The 27,472-nt window shown below is 35.5% G+C and overlaps 1 protein-coding gene across 1 annotated transcript in view; it reads left to right on the top strand.

Moving 5' to 3' along the window:
• Positions 1 to 25,827, top strand: part of ELOVL4 (ELOVL fatty acid elongase 4) — a 33,060-nt gene extending 7,233 nt beyond the window's left edge. Inside the window, exons 2-6 of the mRNA XM_028510544.2 lie at positions 15,829 to 16,016; positions 17,158 to 17,238; positions 20,047 to 20,218; positions 21,249 to 21,376; positions 23,781 to 25,827. Of these exons, the coding sequence (XP_028366345.1) occupies positions 15,829 to 16,016; positions 17,158 to 17,238; positions 20,047 to 20,218; positions 21,249 to 21,376; positions 23,781 to 24,053 (842 nt within the window). The 3' untranslated portion in view covers positions 24,054 to 25,827. The remainder of the gene's footprint in view (positions 1 to 15,828; positions 16,017 to 17,157; positions 17,239 to 20,046; positions 20,219 to 21,248; positions 21,377 to 23,780) is intronic.
• Positions 25,828 to 27,472: the final 1,645 nt, after the last annotated feature.

Raw genomic sequence — 27,472 nt, 5'->3', positions numbered from 1 at the left:
AGGTAAAGGAATAGAAAAACAAAAGGATACAGATGTTTAAGCTCCTACTGTGACATAGCTTTGTTATATCACACAGCACTGTGATAATACTGTATCTTATTAATTATCTAGTTAGTCCTTGAATAACCAGGAGTTAACTATTTTGTCAAAAGTAGTAGCAATAACATTAAAGAATAAGTTCATTATACATTATACATATAATGTATACAATTATGTATTACATTTATTATGTAACATGCAACTACTGAGGATGGCTTGTTACATGGTCTTGGGCAAGTTAGTTATGATTCTTTGGGCCTTATATTTCTACCTGTAAGGTGAGAGAGCTGAAACTACATGATCTGTTAAGGCCACTTTATTGAATCTTTATAATATCTCCTAAAGCAATGGTTTCTATAGTTTAAACTTAACCTTTATGTTTTTTCTATAAAAATGTAAAATTTTATAATACATCATTATAAAAGATTTTCAATTATAAACACTTTTTCTTCTGCATTTCTAATTTAAATTTGGAATTGTGGTTTAAAATTTTTGTAAAATTCCTAAAAATGTGTAGGTTTTTGAATATGGAGAAAACAAAGAAAGTAAATGGCTCTGATTGAGTATGTTTCTTAACTAAAAGATTAATTCAGAAAACCTTTTGCTGTATATTTTTCTTCATAAAATGTTGCTATTCTTAAACAAATACCTTAATGTGGTATTTTATTTGTATTATATTTTAATTAAAATATGTCTTGAAATTTGAAATGCAAATGTATTAGATCATTGAAGGAATGAATAAGTTCTTTTAGATGTAGTCACATAAACACATTTGTGATTTCGAACTGGAATAATCAAAAGAGTAAGCTTGTTTTTATTTTTATTTGTTTATCAAATGAAAACTTAGGCATAAGATATGTATTAAAGAATTTCATATATTTTTACACACTCATGTTCATAGCAGCATTATTCATGAGAGCCAAGAGGTGAAAGCAACCCAGATATTCAGTGATTGATGGGTGGATAAAGAAGATATGGTATATATATACAATGGGATATTATCCAGCCTTACCAAGGAAGGAACTTTTGATGCATGCTGCAGTGTAAATGAACCTTGAGGACAGTATGCTAAGTGAAATAAGCCAGTCACAAAAAGACAAATGCTGATTAATTCCACTCACATGAGGTCTCTAAAGTAGTTAAAATCATAGAAACAGAAAGTAGTCAGGGTTGCAAAAGGCTGGGGTGGGGAGGAGGAGACGGGAGTAGTTGTTTGGGTGCAGAGTTTCGGTTTTACAAGGAGAAAAGTTCGGAGACTGGTTGCACAACAATGTGTGTATACTTAGCACTATTGAACTGTATGCTGAAAAATGGCCAAGGTGGTAAATTTTGTGTGTTTATCACACTGAAAATGAATTTAATATATTATGTAATTAATATAATAGCACCTGTAGAAATTATCTTTTTCAGTGTTAAATGCTAAAGCAATTGATTCTTTTATTTTTCAGCTTATAGTAAAATGGCTTTATATGGAGCAAGCATAGCCGTTGCCTTAACAAAAGTCCCAAGGGGCTAGAAAGCAGCAAAGAACAAGGAAGACAACCTTGCCTTTGTATTTTGCTTTCCAGTTTTACCAAGAACTTCACAACAACCCTGGGAGATAGGCCTGGAGACATTTTTATTTCTGTATGTGCAGAAGGCCCTGAGAGTCATAGAAGCTCAATAACTTGAAGATGAACACTGTATTGGAAATGGGTCTAAACAGGTCGTTTTGTCTCCCCATCACACTAGCCAAGCAGGAAAGCAACAATCGGTCCTCTGGCCTATGTATCTTCTCTTATTTTACCTAATACTAACTATCTTGTCTACATAGTATCACTATTTAGAATACTAAATCTGAGCAAAGTCATAATACCACTAGAGATAATCTAAAGAAAGACATCTGAAATGCTCAAAGGGACTATAAGGCTGTTGTATGAGATTAAATTAAAAGGTGATATTTATTTATATAAATTCATATATGTATTCCATATAGAATATACAGTATAATTTACATATAAAATATAAAATGTGGTATTTTGCTTGAGAAGATAAAGTTGACCTCCATATGATGGAGTAACTTAAATTCCTTAAAAAGAGTTTATCAAAGTGAATTATGAACCTGTTTGCCAAATTTCATAATACAAGAACTAGAAACTATTGTTAAGTAGTAGAAATTGTCCCCATTTTTCCCCCTTCACCCACCTAGACTTCCTCCTGACTCCCTCAGGCAATCCCCACACCATTGTCTGTGTCCGTGGGTCATGCACATAAGTTCTTTGTGAGGCATTCTTCTATACTCCATGTATATGTGTATATACATACACACACATATATGTATATATTCTGTACCATATAAATATTTATATTTCCCTCAGGACCTCCTCTTGAACCACATGTTCCCTTGCCTTGGCATTGTTTTCCTGTTCCCTATGAACTTGCTTTTATGAATATGTTATTAAAAATGAAATCTGTTGGGGTTGCATTGGTTAATAGCATGTAAGTTTCAAGTGTACAGTTCTGTGACACATTATCTGTAGATTGCATTCTGTGCTTACCACCTGAAGTCTAATTTTCATCTTTCCCCTCCCTTACCCTCTTGTCATTTTTTTTAAACTATGAATTTAGATACCATCTGCACATGGTGGAACTCAGTGCTATTTATTGAGCTTCTGGTATGGGACCATGTGGATTATAGAATGCTGTAGTATGCATTTTATATGCCTTACCTTATTTAATGATCATAGAATCCCAATAAAGTAGGTGGTATTTTATCATTCTGTGATGAAGAAATAGACTTAAAACTACACAACTGGAAAGTAACAGAGCTGGGATTGAATCTTCTTCCCTTGTGAGTGACCTTTCCAGGCAGGGGTACAACCTCCTTATTCCTTCAGCAAATACTGTTTCATTGTCCAGTGATAACAGTGAACATTTATTGGTGCTTACTGAGCTATAGATACTGTGGACAATGCTTATGTTTGTTATTACATTTAATCTCATCATCTTTTGACCTAGGTGCTATTATCCACATTTTCCAAGTGAGTAAACTGGTTTTCCCTGTATTATCCATCTAGTAGTAACACTTCCAAATTAAACCTCAGAGTAATCAGTCTTCAGCTTGAATCACATATCGATTCACTCACCTCATCTATGTTGTTTTTTCCTCCTTTGCTGCCTCTGAACCCATCATTATTTATTTGCTTTTTAAGGGAATTATACTTTCTCTCACTTTCTACTTTTGTTAAAATCTCTGTTCAGGCAAACTTGTAACCAAAATCCTGCCCCCACCCCCCCCATCTGTTTTGTAACTCCTCCCTTCATTGTTTTAGATTCTTTGGTGACTGTTATACAACCAGGTTACATAGAACATTTTTGCCCTCTAGTTCCAGCCCTGCAGTAGATTCTCAGCCATTTGTTCCCTCACACTTTCAGATACCAAGCTTATACTTGCCTTGCTGGTGAAGGTCTCCCTTCCTGCCTGTCTGCCCATCACAGTCTGACCTCTTTGCCATTTTGTGACCCAGGTTCTGCCTGGTCCTCCTCTGTGTTCTGCCAGAGCTGCCCTTTCCTTACATTCATCCAGGTGATCTTCCCAGATCAAACCACCATCCTCTTTCCTGAGCCCCCAGGGGGTTAAAGCAGAAATTTCCATGCTCACCTCCCTGACTAAATAGGAAACAGATCTGACTCTCATTCCGCCACCAACTCCTGAATGTGTACTTTTTCTAGAGTATCTCAGGTCATTTCCTGCCCCACTGTACTGAGTTATGGAAGACCTTTCTCCTCAACTTCTGCCTTTTCACTCACTGATACCCAAGCTCTTACTTGGCTTGGAGAATATATTAAGTATCATATTTTAGATTGGAACCTAGAAGAGACCTTATGGTTTTATTTAGTTTATTCCTGTCATAGAGATGAGATCTTTCTCAAGATCTCAAGTCTAAATAGACATAGATGTTAGAAGAGAAAGAAGTAGCTGATTTACTCAGGTAGATTCTAGGCAAAATTAATCAAATTTTTATGACTTCATTACATATTATATAAAATTGGCCCACATTTCTGAGCAGACTAGAGCAGTTCTTCTTAAACTTTAATATGTAAATCACCTGGGAATCATATTAAAACACAGATTCTGGTTTAGTAGCTCTGTAGTGAGGCCTGTGATTTTCTGCTATTAAGCTTCCAGGACATGCTTTTCTGCTGGTATAGCAAGGGAATGGAGTATTTCTAATATCTTTCATAATCTGCTTGTCTGTGCTACTATGGAAAAGAAAGAATTTGAAAATGTTCTTCAGCTATTGATTTTAAAATGTACTTAAGAAAACCAAACAATATCATAAATTTTTATAGAACATTTAGTTGTTGTTGTTGTTGTTTTTACCCCAACAGGGACTGTATATCTTTTACAACCATATTGATCAGTAACTGTTGTTCATTTTGGCTGAATCGAAAGAGTAGTTTAGAAATGTCCTGAATGTCTGTTCTAACAGTAGCAATAGCCAAAATAGTAATGATTCATTTTATAGATACTTTGTGCCTTTCTCTCAGCCTGCTAGTCCTCACCATTTGCTTGGTGCTTCCACTGTGCAAGCCTTGGTGGCTGCAGAGATAATGGACAGCCCCTGCCCCATGTGGCGTGGGACACAGACAGACGGTGGCAAGGACAGTTGCATGACATGACAGAGGTAAATCACAGTGTGCTTTAAAAGTTTGAGAAAATCCATAGTTAATATTTTCAAGTACAAAAAGAGTTAATGTTGGAGGAGTTTCCTACAGAGGGTTTTCAGTTTGAGCCTCAAAGCAACTCTGTGGTTTGGGTAATCTTACTGTTGCCCCCATTTTACACAGGAGGGAGTTGTGGCTCAGAGACTTTCAGGCCGACAGTCACTGGGCTGGAGAACTGCCACTAGAGCTGGAATCCAGTGCTCTCACATCAGGCTCTGTTCTGTGCCCCATGCCACACTGCCTCTGCTGCACGTGACTTCCCAAATCCTTCCCAACAAAGAGTATTTCCTACTATAATATTATGCTCTTTCTTGTTACATCTAGGAATTTAGATGTTCTAAAAATTAAACATTTTATTAATTTCTTTGGACAGGAGATGATGACCAGCTTAGACTAATTGGGGAAGAAAGCTCATGCTGACTGGTAGAAATCTTGAGTTCTAAAAACCTTTGAAAGTTATCATCCTTTCAAAAAAAAAAGAGATCTATTAGAGATATTTAAGGAGGCTGCTTTAGTATACATAGTGATAATTTGTTGTGAAAATTAGTTATAGTTATTTGTATATAATAGAAGTTTCTAACAGACTTGGGTTACTTCAAAAGTATTGGATGGATTACATGTATTTTACTATTTATTATATCAGGTTTACATTTTCTTTAAAACAAGGTGTTTAAAAAAGCCCCTCTACATAATTGAAAATTCATAGTTAGATTTGCTATGTAATTTCTCTCGTGAATAAATATAAAATGTTCTGTCTTCTCAGTTTAAACTCTTTCCCTAAGATTTATTATTGATGGTAATTTTTTAAAATTGGTTTTAACTCTTTGGCTTGGAAGAGAGAAGGATTCAGTGGTTGGATTATTGTCAATAATAATGACTATTGTGAACATTTATTGAGCTCTTATTCTGTGTCAGACACTGTACATATTTCATTCCTCCAAACAACCCCCTGTTTATCATCCATAAGGCCAGAGAGACTAAGTAACTTGTTCAGGTGTATTCAGGTGGCAAATGAGGGAGGTAGGATTCTAATGCTGGTGGTATGACTTGAGGGTCCATATTAAGAGCCTAGAGAACTCTAGATCAGGGAGAAAAGGCCTAGAAGACATCAAAGGGTATGACTTTTAATGGGAGGGGCTCAGATTTTTTCTGACATAGGATGCATTTGTATGAAGATTTGGAGTGGAGAGGAGATAGGGTGTAGCAGAAGGAATGACTTTGTGGCATCTGTATATCCTAGGAACTTGTACATTTAATCAGCACCCATCAACTCTAAGACATATTACATCCTCACTAAAAAGAAAAGAACCATTGATTCTTCATCTGAAGAGTGTGTTACCTACCCCATCATTTTGGAGAAATCTTACTCTCTTGGTCTCCATGATGTCATTTTATCTTTTCCTTCCTCTCTGGCCACTTTGGGCTATTTCTTCCTGGGCTATTTTTGGGCTATGGTTCTCTCTGTAAGACCTTTCCTCCTGTCTGCTTGATAAATTCCTCTTCTGTTCTTCAAGAAACAATTCAAATGTTTGCTCTCAAAGTTCACCTTGTCTCCTCTCTCCTTTCCTAACATTGTTCTTAAAACTAGCCTCTGATATTGTGCCCACTATCCTGCAAAGCAATTGATTTTTCATGTCCACCTTCTCCTCTAATACCTAATGAGTTTTGAGAGGTCAGGGACCAAAAACCTCCCCCAAATCACTTAGATCAGAAGAGGTGGAGAGTCTGTCTTGAAAGTCTATTCTATCTAATACAACATGGGATTTTAAGAAACAAACCTGGTTAAGAATAAAAGCCCGCTGGTGGATCATGGACACAGACAACAGTATGGTGATAGAGGGAAGGGGGGTGGGGGCAGGTGGAAGAAGGTGAATGGAAGATGAATGGTGATGAAAGGAGACTAGACTTTGGATGGTGAGTGCACAATGCAGTGTGCAGATGATGTGTTGTAGAATTGTACACTTGAAACCTATATAATTTTATTGACCAATGTAACCCCAATAAATTCAATAAAGAAAAACCTATTGGTGGAGGGTGTTTTAGATGGATGATTTTTCTTCCCATTTTTGTTTTTATTTTTTTTGTTGTTCAAGTACATTGTCCATTTTCACCCCACCTCAGCCCCCCGCCCCACCCATCCCTGCTTCCCACCCTTGAATCTACCCATTTTGGCTTTGTCCATGTGTCCTTTATACATGTTCCTCCATGGACCTTCCCCTATTATCCCTCTCCCCCTTCCTTCTGGTTACTGTCAGTTTGTTCTTTATTTCAATGTCTCTGGTTATATTTTGCATGCTTATTTGTTTTGTTGATTAGGTTCCACTTATAGGTGAGATCATATGGTATTTGTCTTTCACCACCTGACTTACTTCATTTAGCATAGTGTTCTCCAGTTCCATCCATGCTGTTGTGAGAGGAGGAGTTCCTTCTTTCTTTCTGCTTTCTTTCTTACACAATGAATAGTATTTCATTGTGTAAATGCACCATAGATTTTTCATCCACTCATTTATTGGTGAGCACTTAAGTTGCTTCCAGTGCTTGGCTATTATAAATTGTGCTGCTATGAACATTGGGGTGCATGGGTTCTTTCGAATTACTGTTTTAGGATACTTAGGGTATAATCCCGTTTTTAATCAGGTATAATTTACACATGATAAAATTGACTCTAATTTTTAGTAACTTGTTTGTGAATTTTGACACACATTCAGTTGTATAAACATTACATGTCCCTTAATGCAGATAAAATTGTATGATTACTGACCATAGTAATGTTTGTAAATAAGTCCCATTTGGCATGAGCTTTATGAAATAGAATGTTCTAAATGGAAACTATTTCCCAAGAAAGAGTTAACCCTAAAGGGTCTGGGAGGGTTAAAGTGATGTGCCTTGGTAATTCTTATTATTAAAGTCTCTTGCTCCCAAACTTGATTTGCTTTATTTAATATTTAGCTTTAGGCTTGCTTAAATTTACTTTAAAACTATGATAGGTAACTCATTACCAAAAAAGCAAAAGCAGAACAACAACAACCAAACAGAAATCCAGTTCTTTCTACTTACAGAAAAAAAGACCCAGTAGTTAAAATTTTCTGAATTTAGGTGTAACTTAGCTCTCTAAAACTTCTCATCGGTTCTAATTCTACATTCCAAAAATGGCAATAAATCTAACCTTTCTTTAGGTCCTTTAGTACATGCTGAGGTCTTTTTCTTTTTCTCCAGGCCAGACATCCTTCGTCCTTTCCCACCACTCTGTCATGGTTTCTAAAGCTTTCATGATCTTAGGCAGGTCTGCCAGGTGCAGCCCCTAAGAAAGCATGAACCTTGGTTTGTTTGAGGATCTCTTTTTTGTGTGTGGGTTTTTTTTTCCCCTGTTAAGGGAACTTTTGTGGGTCTCTCATTTTCTTGAATTCTATCTTAAAGTATCATTTGTGCCTATAATTTAGGAAGAAATTGGGAATTTTTCTCTCAATATTAATGGACATGGCGACTGAGTGGTACTGAAATAGCTGTCAGGAGCCATGAGGCTCTTGCACGCCACATTCTTGGGCAAGTCTCTTGACCTCGCTGAATCTCATTTTTAAGATAAAGGGATCATTTTTAAATCTAAAATTCTATACCTCTAGTTTAGATAAAGGTTTTCATGCAAGATAAAGACTTGAAATTATTAATAAATAATTCAAAATAAGAGCAAAATCACTAAGGCATGAAGGTATAAACAGATTAATAAAGCTATTAATAGTATAAAATACAAAAATAAGACAAACAGCCCTGGCCAGGTGGCACAGTTGGGTTGGGGCATCGTCCCATGGACAAAAGATCGTAGGTTTGATTCCCAGTTAAGGACATGCCCGAGTTGTGGGTTCCATCCCCAGTCAGGGCACATGTGAGAGGCAACTGATCGATGTTTCTCTCCTGCATCAATGTTTCTGTCCCTCTCTCTTTTCCTCTTCCCCCACCTCTAAAATCAATAAGCATGCCCTCAGGTGAGGATTAAAAAAAAGATAAACAATATGACAAACAAATTGACTAGAGTCAGTTTGTATTTGTGCCATTATTGATCCCCTCTAAACAAGCTTTTTTCAATAAAACATTCCTAAGAGTGTTACATAAAAGCCATTTGAATCTCCTTGATAACAGAATTTGACTCTAGTGGTGGCAGGAAGGACAGGATTCTTTAATAAAATTTTTTCTTCTTTTTTCCCCTAATAAATTCATGGTATGGAATCCCACCTATAACTGTGTAGGATTAGGATATTGCCAACATACTAGCAATATATTTCTTTTACTCTAATATGCCTAATCTATTGTATATTTGGATTCAGTGTAACTTAACTGAATAGGGCACTTAATTTATACTTTATCTTTAAAATATGTTATTCCAAGAATAAAATCCCCAGAAGAAGAGATTAGATTTGTGGTCACCAGAGTTGGAGAGTGAGAGAAGGGAGAAGAGGAGGAAGGTGGTCAAAAGGTATAAACTTCTAGTTATAAGATACATAAATGCCAGGGATGTAACTAATGTACAACTCGATGACTGCAGCCAGTGCTGCTGTGTGATAGATAGGAAAGTTAAGAGAGTAAACTTTAAGAGTTCTCATCACAGGGAGATATTTTTCCTTTTTTCTTTTCTTCTTTTTATTAAATCTGTACGAGGAGATGAATGTTAGCTGTACATATTGTATTAATCATTTCACAGTATATATAAATCAAACCATCATGCTGTGTGCCTTATACAGTGATATATGTTGATTGTTTCTCAATAGAACCTAGAGGAAAGCAAAAAAAAAAAAAAGGGCAAGCAAATGCAACATCTTTCTTGGAAGAAAAGCAACAAATAAATTTATTTAACTTTTGAGTAAATGAAAAGCTGGATAATTCATTATCTTAAGGTTATATAAATTATACAAGTTCCGTACTCATGATTTTCCTTGACTGTTCTAATCCCTAATTTTTTTTTTGGTTCAAAACTTGAGGAGCAGGCCTATGAGTAATGGCAAATTTTCTATCATTGTGTTATTGTGATGAACTCAGGCCATCTTTTTAGTGGAAAAGGGAACATATAAAAGCAGCATGCGGTATTTGAATGTTGTCAAATTACTAAAGGAAATATTAATGCGGGTAAATTCAGAAAGACACAACTGCAAAGACATGGAGAAATTTCATGGAAATATAACGGAAATTGTTATCCTGTGTTCAGGTCACTGACAATTGCTACAACTTCCATAATAATCACTGGAAGTAGTAATTTTGGGAGCTGGAATGGCTAATTTGAAAAGGATCTGGTGTGAAATGTGGCCTTTTATAGGCTGAGAACAGGTTTTGTTAAGCGGTGGCCACATGAATGCATGACTTGCGTTGTTGGGCAAAGAAGGGCACCTTTTTTCTCTGGAAAAAGCTGTGTGTTAAAGACATTGAGCCTTATAGAGCACACATGCACTCACCAGATACTGGGTTGAAGTGCTGTTGGTTTCAGGTTAGAGGCATGTACCAACAAGAAAGGGGTCTGGAAAGAGCTGTAGGAAAGGGTTGCTGTACACTGAAGAAACCTTGAGTATTAGTAAATGTACATTTAGATTTCACTGAAGGGATAGAGAATAAAGGACTAATATGAAAAAAAAATCCACTCATTTATTCATCAAATAAATACTTAGGCACTTTGGAAGGCCTTGTAATGTAAGAATGAAAGACCTAGCCCCTGCCTTCAGAGAGATTACATTTTGAAGGAAGGTCACTGGGCAGTGTGAACATGTACAGACACTCTGGCAGTGCAAAATGAGTCCCCTACTCAGTGAGAAATGCCTATTGATTCAGTTTTCCTCACCTTCAGTTCCATTCTTCCTCCTAACTATTTTAAAAAGCAACAATTTTCAGAGGTTAAAAAAAACCTTAAGGAATCACTTAGTTTCTTGGTACTCAAAATGTGGTCCATGGAATATTAGCATAATATCAGTTGGCGCTTTCTAGAAAATGCGGAATCTTCCTAAAAATTGGCAACACCCCAGACCTACTGAGTCACAAGTTGTACTTTAACATTGTCCCCTCCCACCCCCAGGTGATTCTTCTTCTCATTAAAGTTGGAGAAGCACTGATTTAGTTGACCTCTCTGTCAGGTTTCAGAGATGAAGGAGATGAAGACATTGTGCCCATGCACAGCAGCAGAGCTGGCATTAAAACTCTGTTTACTGATAAAGTCTCGCATGATTTCTCTGATACCTGTTCTGTCTGCTCTGCTCCACCTGTTTACTCCTCTGTTGGCCTCTTTTAGTGTTTCATGTTGTCAGATCTTTAGCTTCTTCTTTCTTTCTCTGTTAGTTCTCTTTAATTTTTTCTGTTGAATAAGAGAATAGTACAGGTTACCTACACTATACATCAAAGAGACCAGATTTTTATTTATTTGTTTTTTTCCTTTTTTTATTGTTGTTCAGTTACAGTTGTCCAGTCTTTTCCCCCATTATTCTCTCCTGTCCCGTACCCTTCCACACAGTCAGTCGCCCCCCATTGTCCATGCCAAGTCCCCTATTTGTGTTCCTTGCCTTGCCCCTTCTCCTACTTTATCCCCCTTCCCTCTCCCCTCTGGTCACTGTCAGTTTGTTCTTTATTTCCATGGCTCTGGTTCTGTTTTGCTCATTTGTTTGTTTTGCTAATTAAGTTAAACTTATAGGTGAGATGATATGGTATTTGTCTTTCACTGCCTGGGTTATTTCACTTAGCATAATGTTCTCCAGTTCCACCCATGCTGTTACGAAGGGTAGAGCTCCATCTTTCTTTCTGCTGTGTAGTATTCCATTGTGTAATCTTGTTTTCTGGGCAATTTTTGGACCTATTTCTGTAAATTTATTTACTTGCAGAACTTTCCTTTTTTAAGTATATTTTGTTGATTACGTTATTACAGTTGCCCCAGTTTTTCCCCCTTTTCCCCCCTCTGCCTGGTACCCCCCTTCCCTCCAGCAATCCCCCTCCCCCTTGTTCGTGTCCATGCATTGTGCATATTAGATCTGTGGCTTCTCCATTTCCTATACTATTCTTAACATCCCCCTGTCTATTTTGTACCAAACAATTATGTTTTTTAATCCCTGTGCCTTTTCCCCCATACTGCCTCTTCTCCCACACCACCCCCCCCCGCTCCCAACTGATAACTCTCCAAATATTTCCATATCTATGATTCTGTTCCTGTTCTGGTTGTTGGCTTACTTTTGTTTCATTTTCATTTTTGCAGATTCAGCTGATAATTGTGAATTTGTTGCCTTTTTAATGTTCATAGTTTTAATCTTCTTTTTTTTAAATAAGTCCCTTTAACATTTCATGTAATAATGGCTTGGTGCCGATGAACTCCTTTCGTTTTACATTGTCAGAGAAGCACTCTATCTGTCCCTCCACTCTAAATAATAGCTTTGCTGGATAGAGTAATCCAGGTTGTAGGTCCTTGCTTTTCATCAGTTCGAATACTTCTTGCTAGTCCCTTCTTACCTGAAAAGTTTTTTTGAGAAGTCAGCTAATAGTCTTATGGGAACTTCTTTGTAGGTAACTATTTTCTTTTCTCTTTCTGTCTTTAAGATTCTCTCTTTATCTTTTACCTTTGGCATTTTAATTAAGATGTCTTGGTGTGGTTCTCTTTGAGTCCAACTTGCTTGGGACTCTCTCTGCTTCCTGGACTTGTATGTCTATTTTCTTCACCAAATTGGGGAAGTTTTCTTTCACTATTTTTTTTTGAAGTCAAGGAACTTGTATAAAGGACTTACAGTCTTTCATTATTTTTTCAAATAAGTTTTCAATTTCTTGCTCTTCCTTTTCTACTTCTGCCATCCTGTGATCCAGATGTTGGCACTTTTGGAGGGGTCCCAGAGGCTTCTTATACTATCTTCATTTTTAAAAAAATTCTTGTTTCTTCTTTCTGTTCTAGTTGAATGTTTACTTCTTCCTTATGTTCCAAATCATTGATTTGAATCCTGGCTTCCTTTCCATCACTGTTGATTCCCTATAGATTTTTCTGTATTCCACTTAGTGTAATCTTCATTTCTTCCTTTATGTTGTTGCCATACTCAATGAGTCCTTTGAGCATCCTGGTCACCAGTGTTTTGAACTCTGCACTTGATAGGCTGGCTATTTCTGTTTCATTTAGTTCTTTTTCTAGGGTTGTGTTCTTTTCTTTTATTTGGGCCATATTTCTTTGTTTCCTCAATTTGACAGCCTCCCTGTGTTTGTTTCTGTGTGTTAGGTACAGCTGCTTTGACTCCCTGTAAATTGTGTGGGGAGGAGCCTTAGATAATCATCAGGGTAGGGCAACCAGCTTCACTGGTTTGTGGCTCTGTGCGGGAGGAGGTTTTGGAGAGGGGCTGTGCCACTACCTTGTTTCTGGGGGGTCACTTGCTGGGTTTCCAGTCACTTCACTCATACCCCTATGTGACTGGGACCCTTCCAGTTGTTGCCCTGGTGTTGAATCCCAGAGTAGGTGGGTTTGCAACATTTTAAGACCCCTGAAGCAGAGTTTCTGAAAATCTGGCAGTTTCTTCTGCTGCCACAACACCCACTGGTTTTTACAGCCAGAGGTTATGGGAATTTACCTTTCTGGCACTGGAACCCTGGGCTGTGTGGTCTGGCTTGGGGCTGGGATTGCTGGCTCCCAAGGTATTTCTCCTGATTTTTATCCACCACAAGAGAATGTGGGACTGCCTGTGCCTGTTCTGCCCCTGCTGCCAGCTCTCTGCACCACACAGGGTCTCCTTACCTCTCTGTCCATTCTCCACATCTCTGCTCCTACTACCTATTTGGATGAATGTGGCTTTTTGGTGTCAGACTTCCATACAGTTTGATTTTCTGGCAGTTCTGGGTGTTACTTGCTTTGAGATGTAGTTGTAATTCTTTTTGTGGTTATGTGAGGAGGTGAAGCATATCTACCTACGCCTCCATCTTAGAATTTCTTTGGTCAGTAGGAATTCTGTGTGTGATAAGAGTGAGAAATAACCTATGATGGTAGAAATTAGAATCTCTTTACAGATGAATTTATCTTCTTTTCTTTGTTGTACAGATTATTGCTTAAAGGAGTGCTGTTGCCTTTGTATCAATCTCATGGAAAACCATACCTGCCTTTAAGTTTGAGGCTAGGAATAGCACACCACAGCAACTCCTTTAGTGATCTGAAGTAGAGCAGGCTTTAAGATTTAGCAGGGTTGTATTACATTTTTTCTATAATGTAGAAAAACAAAGATCTAAGTAGATAAACACCCCATGTTTTAAGGGGTGTTTCTATGACCATAGAAAGACATGGTCATAGAAGGATAACATGACAACATTAAAGAAAAGTGAACAAGCAGTGATAGGACCATAGTGGCACGATGCCTTCAAACAAAAAGCCACTGCCTCCCTCCTTGTGAGAGATTTACTCTCTCTCTCCTGTCTTTTTAAGTATTTTAGTTTATTTTAGCTCTGAAGTGTGTTTTGATTTGAGTGATAGAGCCATAAATGTATAGATAGATAATAGGTCCCCTATATACTATGAAATAAATTCATATTTCTTGTTCTCATATGTGTTTTTCTTTTAGGTCACTATTACACCATTCTAACAACTCTGATATTGTAGAAAACATAGTTATTATGTCACTTCCTGACTTTGGAGACTATGTGACTAGGTATTGTCCTACTTGTGTTTCATGTCTTGGATCTATTTTCTACTAACAATGTATAGAAACAGATTATTTTTAAGTAAAGTATTTTGAGATGTAATTATCCAATCCAGAGCTATTTTACATACATAGTTTTAGTAAAATAGACAGTTTAAGTAGAAGACATTGTAATGAGCAAGTAAAAAAAATTTATTTCATATAATTTATTCTGGCTTAGGAACTGGCTGAAAGGTGGAATGAATATATATATATATATATATTACTATTTTAAAACTGTATAATATTCCTAAAAATAGAACACAGAAATGTTTTGCTTTACCAAGAATAAACTACACATTAAGCCCTGGAACTGGTGTAGCTCAGTGGATTGAGCATGGGCTGCAAACCAAAGGGTCACCAGTTCAATTCCCAGTCAGGGTACATGCCTGGGTTGTAGGCCAGGTCCCCAGTGGGGGCCACATGAGAGGCAACCACACATTGATATTTCTCTCCCTCTCTTTCTCCCTCCCTTCCTCTCTCTCTAAAAATAAATACATAATATAAAAATAAATCAATAAACTTGATTTAAAAAAATAAACTACACATTAGATTCACAACCTTTTAAATGCTGTTTAGCTTTTAGAAATATAATTTAATTCCAATATCTTTTTATAATGTATTAGAAAATTAATTTTTGTTAACCCCATATTTCATTTTCATGAAATGTTTTACTTGTGGCAGAAATATTGTAAAATTGATTCATGATTGCTTATTTAAATATTAAGGGTATTTTATTCATTTTAAATGAAATAATTTGCACTTTATATGTATATATTTACACATATATTTATAAATTAGTTATATTCATGGGTAAAAAAATAGACTATGTTCTTAAGGAAAAAGTTAGAAAAATGACTTGAATGTTATGATTAGCATTTAAATAAATTACAAAACTGTAATGATATCTAACAGTCATCCAGTTATAACTGTACTCTTGTCTTGTGTATCCAGAAATATCCCAGGAAATGGCTCTCATTTCCCCACACTTCTTCAGTTTACTAATTCGGACTGTCTTAGACATAGGAGGGAGCAGCCTCCAAACTGCACTGATGAATTTCACATGTTTAATATGGAAGACACGTTTCTCCTTAAAATATTTAGTATTTTTCTGTCTGTGGAGGCTTTTATTACTTATCCAAAATTTGTCCCACGTTTTTAGTGAGCTTTATTTCTTTTTTTTGTTCTCTAGGTTCTCTATAAAACATACTATGTGCCATATATAATGAAGCTTCATTTTCAGAAGCTGCTCACAAGAATTGGTCTTGTCTCTTTGAGTTTTATGCCATGTATTTTTGTTGTAATTCAAAGGATGGTGATCTGTATTTGGTCAAATTAGGAAAACTATTTTCAAACATAACTCCTAATAAGTTCATTTTATAAGACATTTATTTTTAATGAATTTTATGTTATTTTGTTTTCTCTGTAGATAAACGTGTGGAAAATTGGCCTCTAATGCATTCTCCATGGCCTACTCTTTGTATAAGTACTCTTTATCTCCTATTCGTGTGGCTGGGCCCAAAGTGGATGAAGGCCCGAGAACCTTTTCAGATGCGCTTGGTGCTAATTGTCTATAATTTTGGGATGGTTTTGCTTAATTTGTTTATCTTCAGAGAGGTAGGTTTACTATAAGAATATGAAAAACCATCATTGTGACATTGTACCCCAGTATAACTATTGGTTACTTTAAAAGTAAATTTTATATTATTGACATTTTTCATTTTGGATACCAAAAATATAAAACATATATAAGGTAAAGGACAAGTATTTAAAATGGAATTTTGAAGGAGACAGACTGTATTCCAAAAAAACCCTTATGAGCTCTTTTGACATTGGAAGTTATTTAATTTTTCTGAGACTCGATTCCCCATAAAATGGGGAAAATACCTATCTCCTAGGGTATCAGAGATAAAAGTGAGATAATTTTTACATGGTGTTTACCACATATTAAGCACTCGGTAAATAGTTGCGTATATTTATTTATAATTTGTACTCAGTAGTTCCAGGTTTGTAAGTGATCAAAATATGCAGGTATAACATACCAATTTCAAATTAACTCCAATTTCTTATTGTCATTGTATTTTGGATTGTAGGTAAATTGAGTTAATTGTTACACAATTATTGCTACTAATCATTTATACTTTTCCGACATAATTATTTAGATCGTACCCACAATTTTTCCATGAAGGGAGATCTTAAAGACTAGATGGATACAGCTGTTTTTTAAGTTATGAGTGAAAGAAGTTTGTTTCTCAGAAAACTTTTCATTAACATTCTGTATGAATGGAGAGAACTGGTCTCGTGATGCTAGGAAAATAAATAGCATTCTCCTTAAATTTTTTTTTTTATTTAATTGACAACATAGGCTACAGAATCTCAACTTGATTAAAAAACTTGAATTTATTTGGTACTTTTACCTAATTTGTTAGATGCAAACAACTCTGGATCAAGTCTAGAAATCAGTGTGGCTCTTGGATCTGAGTCATGGTCAATTAGAATTTCTCTTAATATTATGAAGTAGATAGAATTGATGTTTTAGTTCAAAAATTATATGTGATTTTTAATCTAGATTTCAACTTTAGAATAAATCTACACAGTAAATTTTAAAAATTCTAATACATTAAATGTTTAATACATTCAAAATTTTAAAGACAGTACTGGTTTTTAAAATTATTTCAAAGATTGCATATTGTATTTAGTGTTTTCAAATGCTGTATCTATTAAAACTTTAGTCCAAATATTACCTTTTTCTTTTCAGTTATTCCTGGGATCATATAATGCAGGATACAGCTATATTTGCCAGAGTGTGGATTATTCTGATAATGTTAATGAAGTCAGAGTAAGTACATTAAAAATTCTCTAAATCAGTCAAAGTGGGTCTAATTTTATAGTCCCCAGTCTGCAAAAAACATACTTATATATAATGGTAAAAGTGTACTGGGTTGTTTTGAGCCAGTAAAGCTGTGCTTTTTTTTAAGTACATAATTAAAAATCTGTTTTCATACCTCCAGTGTCTTTTGGTGGTGTGAGAGTGAATATATGTTGGATTACTAGAAGGAAGTACTTTTTAAAAAAGAGTTCCATGTTTAGTGTAAAGATATTTTAGATTTTGGTTGTTTTTGGTCGAGGATAAAAATGTCTGCAGGGACTCTAATTCTTTGTTAAGAAAGTCTGAGGAAAAAAACATGTTTTATAAACTATGTAGTGTTTAGTAAGTTAAGTATAGCACAATTTGTATAGGTATGGGCTCAGTTTTTATTATATTTGCAAAAAAATAAACCAATAGTAATAGAATATTATCATAATTTACTTTCCAGCCACCTACATTAGCTAAATTAACATTTTACTCACTTGGAAGAAACAATAAATTATCTCATTTTTATTAAGTATTTATTGAACTACTCTTGTGTACTGTGGTTTATATTAAAATTATGTATACATAAAACATAAATAAACATGTTATGTTTTATGTTACATGTAATATATGTAGTAATAATATAATATACAGTAGCTTCACTTGAGAAAAATAGAATTTTTCAGTGGGGTTGGATAATGTAAAGGTCAGTATCCATCAAGACCTAAGATGAGATTGCTTTAATGTACTTGCCATGATATGTCTGTGTCTTCATGGTGCTATCAGACTTTTGTGCTGATGGAAAAATCACCCCTTTGGTTGTCATTCTTGCTTTATTCATTCACTGTATGTGTCCCGAACACCAATCACATGCAGGTAGTGTGAGAGACACTGGGGCACAGGTGGAAGGACAGAAGATCCAGGCCTTTGTGGAGCTGGCCTTCTAGTGAAGGGTGGGAGAGGCAAGCAGTAGTCATGTAAACAAAGGATTAACAAGAAAATAAAACCTGTGATGTGACTGAGAGAGAATGAGGGGAGTACTTTATTTAGATTTGTAGGCTAGGAAAAAAAAATTTTTTCAGATAACCATCTTGTTAGAGAATCTCCTCAGTAGAGTAGAGATCTGACTTCCCTGGTCTTGCTTGGTTTGTGGGAGAGGAAAAGGAAAAAGTGTTTAACTTGTTTTCTTTTAGGAGTTCACTTAGAAAAAACCCTTGGGTGAAACAACATGCTAACATTCTTAGGATAAAGATTTAAAAATACTATTCTGGTGATTGTGAACCACCCTCCTGGCATGCATAAAAACTCAGTACTTTAAAAAAATTTGCTATTGTGAGAACTGTAATCTAGGAGAAGGAAAAACCAGAGATTCCTAAAAGATTGCATTTGAAATTTTCTTCCCTCTATCTTCCTTTTAATATTAGATGTTGTAGAATAAATACTCAGACACTTGTTTTTGTATTTGTTGTGATGTAACAAGAAGTTATCACTTTTCACTTTGGTGTAGCTCTTCAGAGATACCTGATGCAGTTTACAAATGAAAGATAGGAATTATTTATTGCTATTCATGAATTGTGGCTAATTTAGAAGCCCAGATTGGGGAGGGGGTAAAGACATTGTCTCTTACCTTATAGGTAAAGTTTACTATGCCAAAATGGTTACCTTATTTTAAAGTACTAACATAATAATGACTATTAAATATTGTGTAGCTGCGAGTAGTTAACTATTTCAAACCTATTTTCAACCAATTTTATAATTTTCAACAGTATTATTACTCAAGCAAATTCAGTAAACATTCTCAACCTGTAAATACAAGACTTTATTTTCTCTTTGGTCCACACTTTATATAATTTTGTTTTTCAAAAGAAAACAAACACACAAGAACTTATGACACCCAGTAGGTGCAGGGATAAGATGAGAAAGGGAACTGTGAACTCTAAAACATCAGCGCCTGTCTGTGAGTAAATCTGTCAAACCCCCACGCACGAAGGTTTATATAGTCATGCACTGCCTTCTTTTTTACATATGTTTAGGACACATGTCCTGGAACTCCACATAGAAAAGTGGAGTTTAGGTTACTATTATAGAATTCTTGTAAAATATTTTAAAATATATATCCAGAGGTCACCTCTCATTGGAACCTTGGATCCTTAATCTCAGCATGTACAGTAATCTTTCTGTACCATCTGGTGTCTTAATTAGAGCCCAGGAAAAGAGAAGACTTATTCATGTGAGCAGGATTATATTTATGACCTAGGAAATCTTTGTTGTTTCATTTTGTTTATGTCACTATATCATTTTAAAGATTTTACTGGTCAATGCAAACTATATTGGTTAAGTGCTTTGTTGCACGTATTGAAGTGAGAGAGATGTAACAGAGACCAGTCGCTACCCATAAACATCCTTGTAGGAATATCTGAGGTATAATATAGGCTTAGCGTGAACAATTGAACTACATTTACAAAGTAAATACCTGTTTCTCTACCAAATTGAAAAACATAGCACTGTGAACGTGTTTGCAGTGCTCTAAGTTCAGTGCTACAGGGGTCCAGCTAGGTAATATGACACTTTTTCTGTATTGCTGCTACAGAGTAGATATATATTTGGACTCTTGTCTTTCGCATTCCCCCCATGGATAGATGACTAGATTTTACACCTACTTAGGCAAAAATGACTTCATGCCTCATGTGTTTGTGTAGTGAAAATTATTTAGAACTTACACACAATGAGTAGAAAACCAATGTGATGGCATGCATCTGGTGTTTCTAACATCCTTTTTCTTTCTTTTTACAGATAGCTGCTGCTCTGTGGTGGTACTTTGTATCTAAAGGAATTGAGTATTTGGACACGGTGTTTTTTATCCTAAGGAAGAAAAACAACCAAGTCTCTTTCCTTCATGTGTACCATCACTGTACAATGTTTACATTGTGGTGGATTGGAATCAAGTGGGTTGCAGGGGGGCAAGGTGAGCATTTTCAAAAGCATATCTGTATGCATTAAATTGTGTAAATCTGTTGGGTGGAAAGTAATGAGGACCTGGGAATTTGAGTTGGTCTATAATTTAACTTGTTTTGTGATTATTTCTGTGTTAATTTCATTTTAAAGAAATTTGAAGAAAGTAAAGCTTTAGCTTTTTTTTGTGATTACTTTAACACCTAAAGATTTGCCCCAGAGATGAGCATAAGGTAATTCTAAATGCAGACAATAATATTTTGATGGGGAGCAATTCTAGTGGTTCTGATCCAAAGGATACCAAGATTTATCTTCTCAGTGTGAAGGCTTCATTTTCAGTACAAGCCCAGAGCCCACTCTGCCTCTAAAATAGGCCTTAAATTGGCCTGTTGGTTCTCACTCAAAGGAAGTTGTGTATAGACATGTTGATGTTAAAGATAATGTGAATCCATAGTTTGGCTCAGATCTGCCTCCAGCTGCTCAGATACCTGTGGATTGAAGACGATTTACATTATTGAGCTGGAAATAGACCATTCCTCTTGTGGGGACCCATGGGACAAATCGTAATAGTCCAGTTCACCTTGCTACTTTCCACTTAAAATTATTTAGAAGCCTAAGAAATAAGTACTCTTTTTGTAGATATGTATATTTGCATATGTAAAGGCAATAATGTGACAGTTACAAATTTACTTAAACCATTATATGTACCATGACTTTTTTCACATTTTTTATTGTTATTCAAGTACAGTTGTCTCCATTTCTCCCCCTGCAGTCCCTCCCACCCCATTCAAAAGCTTGCTACTTTGAAAGTCCTTTGCATTTGAAGAACATCTTTTTTAAAATATGTTAAAAGTCTGAATCTACCTTTTAAAAATATCTAGCATGATCTGAAGAGGCTTTTCCAGTAGTGTTACAATTTTTATTCCTAATCTTTACTCAAGATTAAGTGTTAGAAAATAATGTGGACTCATTTATTTATGTCCAAATGGTTTATTGACTAATAAAATTTTCTGTATCTTATAATTACTTTTGTTTTTCTAAAGCGTTTTTTGGAGCCCAAATGAATTCCTTCATCCACGTGATTATGTACTCATACTACGGGTTAACTGCCTTTGGCCCATGGATTCAGAAATATCTTTGGTGGAAACGATACCTGACCATGTTGCAGCTGGTGAGTTAAATGCTTCTAAAGTTTCATCTGGTGCAATACTGAAAATGTTTGAGTTTACTAATTATAAAGTATGAGGTCATTTTTGACAATTTTCTATTGCAAATTCAACTGTCTCTATGCTTCATCTGTGGGATTGAGGCTGCTTGGCCTGTTCATAGACCCACTGGTTATGGCCTTTTGGTTTTTAAATGTCTATAAGAGTCAGACTAGCTCATGTCTAAGAGAACTATTCTTTAAAAATATCCATGAAATGGGCAAATAAAGACCTAAGAACATCACAACATACATAGACTCATATATGACTAGAAAAATAATGACATCTATCTTGGGTGATTTTTTCAAATTTTTACTTAAAATATTATCTCTATTCATTCTGTTTACTGTTTAATTTTCAGTCCTTGATAACAAACCCCATACATTTACAATATAAAAGTTGCAGAAAAGGCAGAGGGTCAAGGAAGGGTAGGGGTAAAGAAAGGGAGCCAGGACCAGAGAACTCCTCTTAATTCTCCAACATGAAGTCCTTGAGGAGCAGAGCTAGGCATTTTAAATTGTTAGTCTTTAGAGCAGAGGGCCTTTGGAACAAACCCCAGTAGGACTTCTGTAGCATTTGGGTGCTTCAGTGTAACTTTCAGAGCCAGGCACTAGCCTAGTAATCAAACTGGAAATCCAAACCAACCTGGTAGCTATTCTTTAAGCCTCGGATTTTATTATAATTTGCTTTAATCATAGTATGTAAACAATTTTATCAGTGGAATCACATTTGGAAATACTATTCATCTCTGCTTTAAGTTGCTAAACAGCTGACTAACCAAACAGGAAACACAACTTTTGGGAACTGCTGGGTGTGAAGGATTGATTTATAACTAAAATGCCATAGGAAGTTTCCTTCAGTTTTTGTGAAAGCTGTGTATACAATTTTGTAATTCATTTCTCTTAGTAATTAGTAAATGGTCCCCCCAAAATAAAGAGATGACAAAAATCACATGAACTATTGATACCTATTTTGTCGGAACCTGCACCTGACTCTCCTTGAGTGATGCCATACTCAGTCACACCCACCTACACACACCCTTTGTCAGTGATGCAGATTCTAAGAACCATTGTGAAATCAGAAGTTCTTAAACTCTGGATTTGGCCATGGAAAATTTTAAAAAGTTTTTAATAAATTTGAGGCTTGCCTGAACTAAATTACTTTAATAATATTTAACATAATAATACTGTTAATACTATGCTTAAAAGAGAAACCACAATTGTGCTTTCCAAATTGGATGTTCATTTTATGAAGGGTAGTATATTTCCAAGCCAGAAGTTACTTACTTTTGTAGATCAATCTTGTAAAAACTTAGCACTTGTTAACATCATGAAATTTATAACTTTTATTTTGAGAACCATTCACTTATTGATAAATTAGAATTTAAATTTATTTCCCTCGTCTTAATGAAAAGCATCTCAATTTTGGCTTTTCTCCTTTTAAAAACTCTTCAAGTTGAAAGTGATTCTCTCTTTTTGCACTTATTCTCAACTACCTACTAAATTTTACCAAGCATCTTAGTTTTTAAAGGATAGTGTTAATCCAAATGCCTATGACCTATCTGCTATTCTGTAAGAGGTTTATTTTTGAAAGTATATATACCAGCTTGCTGACAATTTTGTGGAAGGAAATCAGTCTCACCCTGACTGGTGTGGCTCAGTAGGTTGAGCATTGTCTTGCAAAGCAAAAGATCACTGATTTGATTCCCATTCGGGACACATGCTTGGGTTGCCCGCCGGTCCCACTTGGGGTGCATGCAAGAGGCAACCATCGATGCTTCTCTCTCACACATCAGTGTTTCTCTCCTTTTCTTTTTCCTTCCCTACCCCTCTCTCTAAAAATAAATAAATAAATAAAATCTTTAAAAAAAAAAGAAATCAGTCTAAAATGTGGGAGCTACTGATATTTCCCCTCATTAGATAATATTACTCAGCATTATCCAACAGATATTCATGGAATCTAGACACAGTGCCAGAGACTCAGGATTCATCATAGCAACACTGGGTCCTGCCTTTGGAGCTACATGCTAGTGGAAAGATGGGTGATCCAGAAGTCACCAAATGCAAAAGACAATTTCAGACAGCTATAATTCTTATAAAGTAAAAAAAAGAAGAAAAGAAAACCTGCACAAAACAAAAGCGGTTAAATGGAATTGAGATGGCTAGTTGGGTGGAGGCACTTTAGTTCTATCATCAGGAAGCCTTGTTGAGGAGATGGCATTTGAGCAGCTACCTGAATGAGAAAGAGGTAGGCGTGGGAGCCAGAGAACTATTAAACTTTGGACAATGTGGCAAAAGTTGGGCCTGTATTTGCTACATAGAAGATTCTGAAGTTGTTTACTCTTTACCGTGCACTGTTTCTGTTTTTCAGGTTCAGTTCTTTGTGACCATTGGGCACACGGCCCTGTCTCTCTACACCGATTGCCCCTTCCCAAAGTGGATGCACTGGGCTCTGATTGCCTACGCGATCAGCTTCATATTTCTCTTTCTCAACTTCTACATTCGGACATACAATGAGCCCAAGAAGTCAAAAACTGGAAAAACAGCTGTGAATGGTATTTCAGCCAATGGTGTGAACAAATCAGAAAAACTGGTGATAGAAAATGGAAAAAAGCAGAAAAATGGAAAAGCAAAAGGAGAGTAAATTGAACTGGGCCTTAACTGTTGTTGACAGTGAGGAATTTCCCATTTCATATAAAATTTCAGGGAAAACAGAAGCAAATGAGGGTTTGGGGGTGGTGAGAAAAAGGCAAATGTGCTCCTATGTATTAGTGACCTTTAGATTGAGTAAAGTGTTAAATACTGTACCCTGATGTTTTATTTATGAAGTTTTTATTTTAAACATTTTTTTATTAGCTTTGATATTGTCTAGACCAAAGCAATTATTATGTGACTTTGGAGGCTCGCTCTCTGTTCACATCCGTTTGTCTAATGCATGAAATTTTTCATGTATCTTATATGCAGTCATTCCTCAGTCTGATGATCACAGAAACACAGTCTTTATGAGTTTTTTGGTTAAATTACTAATTACCTACTGATTAAAATCAGTTACCTTCCTTTTTTTGGTCCAAAGCTAGAAATACAGACACCTTAAAATTTGCACATTTGAATTCATTTGCTGACTGAAATGGTTGAATCTCTCCACCACTAGTCTGAATACCCTTTTGGTTGTAATTAAATTTTAAGAATCTGATGATCTCTGTAGACTTTTAGAGGCTTGATGATGATGGTGTTGGTGAAAAAAAGAATTACAGTAAAATCCTGTGTAGCGACACAAAGGTCGCCATGACTTGTGGCACAAATCACTGTGGGAAACAGTTTTTGCGACTTAAACGCAGCCTTTCAATACTTCTATCAGAAATATATATTATGCAAATTAAGATGAATGTCTGATTGGAACATGAAACAACTCATGTCTTTATTGGTAACATCATAAAATTGTTACAGAAATGTGCTGTTAGATGACAGTATGTTGATTTTTATCAGACTTTTAATGTTTTGATTTGTGGCTGTTACCAATTTTTCATATGTGGAAATATACCTACCTCTTCTGTTGGAAAGAACATTTAAAATTAAATAAATTTTAATTAAAAAATCAAGGAGTCCTCTAATGTAGATTTTAATGTTAACTTTATTAATTTTTGAATCCACTGATGTTTGTTTGGTTTTTTTTGTTTGCTTTATTACAAATGGCGTACACCAAACTTTTCTGTGAAACTATTCTCTTTCAATGTGTTTAATTTTGGAGTGATATTTTCCTTGTGACAGAGTTGCAAGATCTTATTTATTAACTAGATGAAGTGTAAACCCATTTTGGTGCAATATTCTTGACTCCTTGGTGCTAAAGATCATTAAAATCAGTGCTTGATTGTTATAAGGTGTTAATTGTTAAGACACAAAATGAATAACAGTAAGAGTAGCCAGAACCAGAAAGCTAAATTTGTTATTTATGAATGAAGTATTTCATGTAATATATATGAACAACTGTATAGTGTCTTATTACACAGGTTAAAATGTTAGGGGTGTTGCACAGGCATCATTATGGAAAGAGAAAATGTGACCAATAAAAAAGCATGAATATTTCTATATATCTCAAGATGTCAAAACTGCATGTGCAGGATGTATGCTGTTTCTGCAGATCAACTATCTCAGAATACTTGTAAATTATAAAATATTTATTGTGCATTAAAATCACACACTTCCCCCCCAGAGGCATGCAGTCATGAGAATTACAGAAACTTTGCAACACATGATAGTTTGGCCTAAGAGGATTCAACACCTATGTTTTTGCTGCTCAGTGTGTAATGACTAGAGATTTGTAAATCTTTGTGAACATTCTGTACTGATTCCCCGGAGCTATTCATTCCCTACTACCTGATTTCAGCAAAATAAATATACTACTGCTGTGGGGAAAATGATATTTTTGTTCATCAGTTTATTATAGTGTAAATTATCTTCTAGATGCATATTTATTTGATTCAGTTGTTATTCTAATTCTGCTGCTCATTTCTAATGCAGAAAATAAGTGAAACTAGAACTTGGGTGTTTATAATTTCTAGTAAAAATTTATTTTTTACAGTAGCATAGTTTTTTAAAATATATAATCTTTATTATATTTTTTCCATTACTATGTAGTCCCTTTATACTCCCCCTTCCCTTAGCCATCACCACACTGTTGTCCATGTCCATGAGACCTTTTTCCTTTTTGCTCAATCCCTCCACCCCCTAACCTCCTCCCCCTCCTCCACTAGCTGTCATCTGTTCTCCATCTATGAGTCTGTCTCTATTTTGCTTATTAGTTCAGTTTGTTCATTAGATTCCACATATGAGTAAAATCATATGGTATTTGTCTTTTTCTGATTGATTTATTTCACTTAGCATAATGTTCTCCAGGTCTATCCATACTGTTGCAAAGGGTGAAGTTTACTTCTTTTTTATGGCCAAATAGAATGCCGTTGTGTCAGTGTCCCATAGCTGTTTTAGCCACTCATCTATTGATGGACATGGGCTGCTTCCATGTCTTGGTGATTGTAAATGACACTGCAGTGAACAAAGAGGTGCTTATGTTGTTTTGAATTGGTGTTTTGGTTTCCTTCGGATATATTCCCAGAAGTGGGATCACTGGGTCAAAAGGTAGATCCACTTTTTATTTTTTGAGGTATCGCCATACTGTTTTCCACAGTGGCTGCACCAGTCTGCATTCCCACTAACAGTGCAAAAGGGTTCCCTTTTCTCCACATCCTCTCCAACACATGTTTGTTGATTTACTGGTTTAAGGATAGCCATTCTGACAGATATGAGATGGTATCTCACTGTGGTTTTTATTTGTATTTCTCTAATGATTAGTGATGTTGAACATCTTTTCATTTGTCCATTGGCCATCTGTATGTCCTCTTTGGGGAAGTATCTATTCAGGTCCTTTGCCCATCTTTTAATTGAGTTGTTTGTTTTTTGGTGTTGAGTTTTGTAAGCAAAACTTATCCAAAAATCTTTATAGATTTTGGATATTTACCCCTTATCAAATACATCAGTGAATATGCTCTCCCATTAGCATAATTTTAATTTAAAAGTGTGTTGCTTTTGGATCCAGACACAAAACCTGTTTTCTTCTCAATTATTTTTACACTTGTCATTTTAAATGTAAGCTTTAACACTTCTTAATTCTGTGCTTTTTTTTCCCCCGTGCCAAAAATAAAGTGGGGGATCTTTTACATTCTTAAGCTTAAATCATTCAGTTCTTGCTATACCTTAAGGTTCTTTATCATAGATGATTTTAAGATGTGATAAAAGTAACCTTTTCTAGTAGCTTTCAGAATATGTCTACCATTACTCTTAAGTTACACGCCTCATACATAAAAATCAGTGGAAGATTGCATCTGCTTTAGTGACAAAGTAAGACTTTGTCACTAAGTACAAAAGTATTTTCTTAAGGAGAAAGCAGGGGTTTTATTAAATATTGGCAGTGAGTAGAAATTCCTGAAGCATGTAACAGTGCATTTTCCAGTAGAGTTCATGACTGTTTTTCTCTTCTCTGTGTCACTCTTGACTCTGTTTTGCTGATGG

The sequence above is a fragment of the Phyllostomus discolor genome, chromosome 4, assembly GCF_004126475.2.
Source record: "Phyllostomus discolor isolate MPI-MPIP mPhyDis1 chromosome 4, mPhyDis1.pri.v3, whole genome shotgun sequence".
Lineage (NCBI taxonomy): Eukaryota > Metazoa > Chordata > Mammalia > Chiroptera > Phyllostomidae > Phyllostomus > Phyllostomus discolor.
This window is presented reverse-complemented; position numbering and strand designations above follow the sequence as displayed.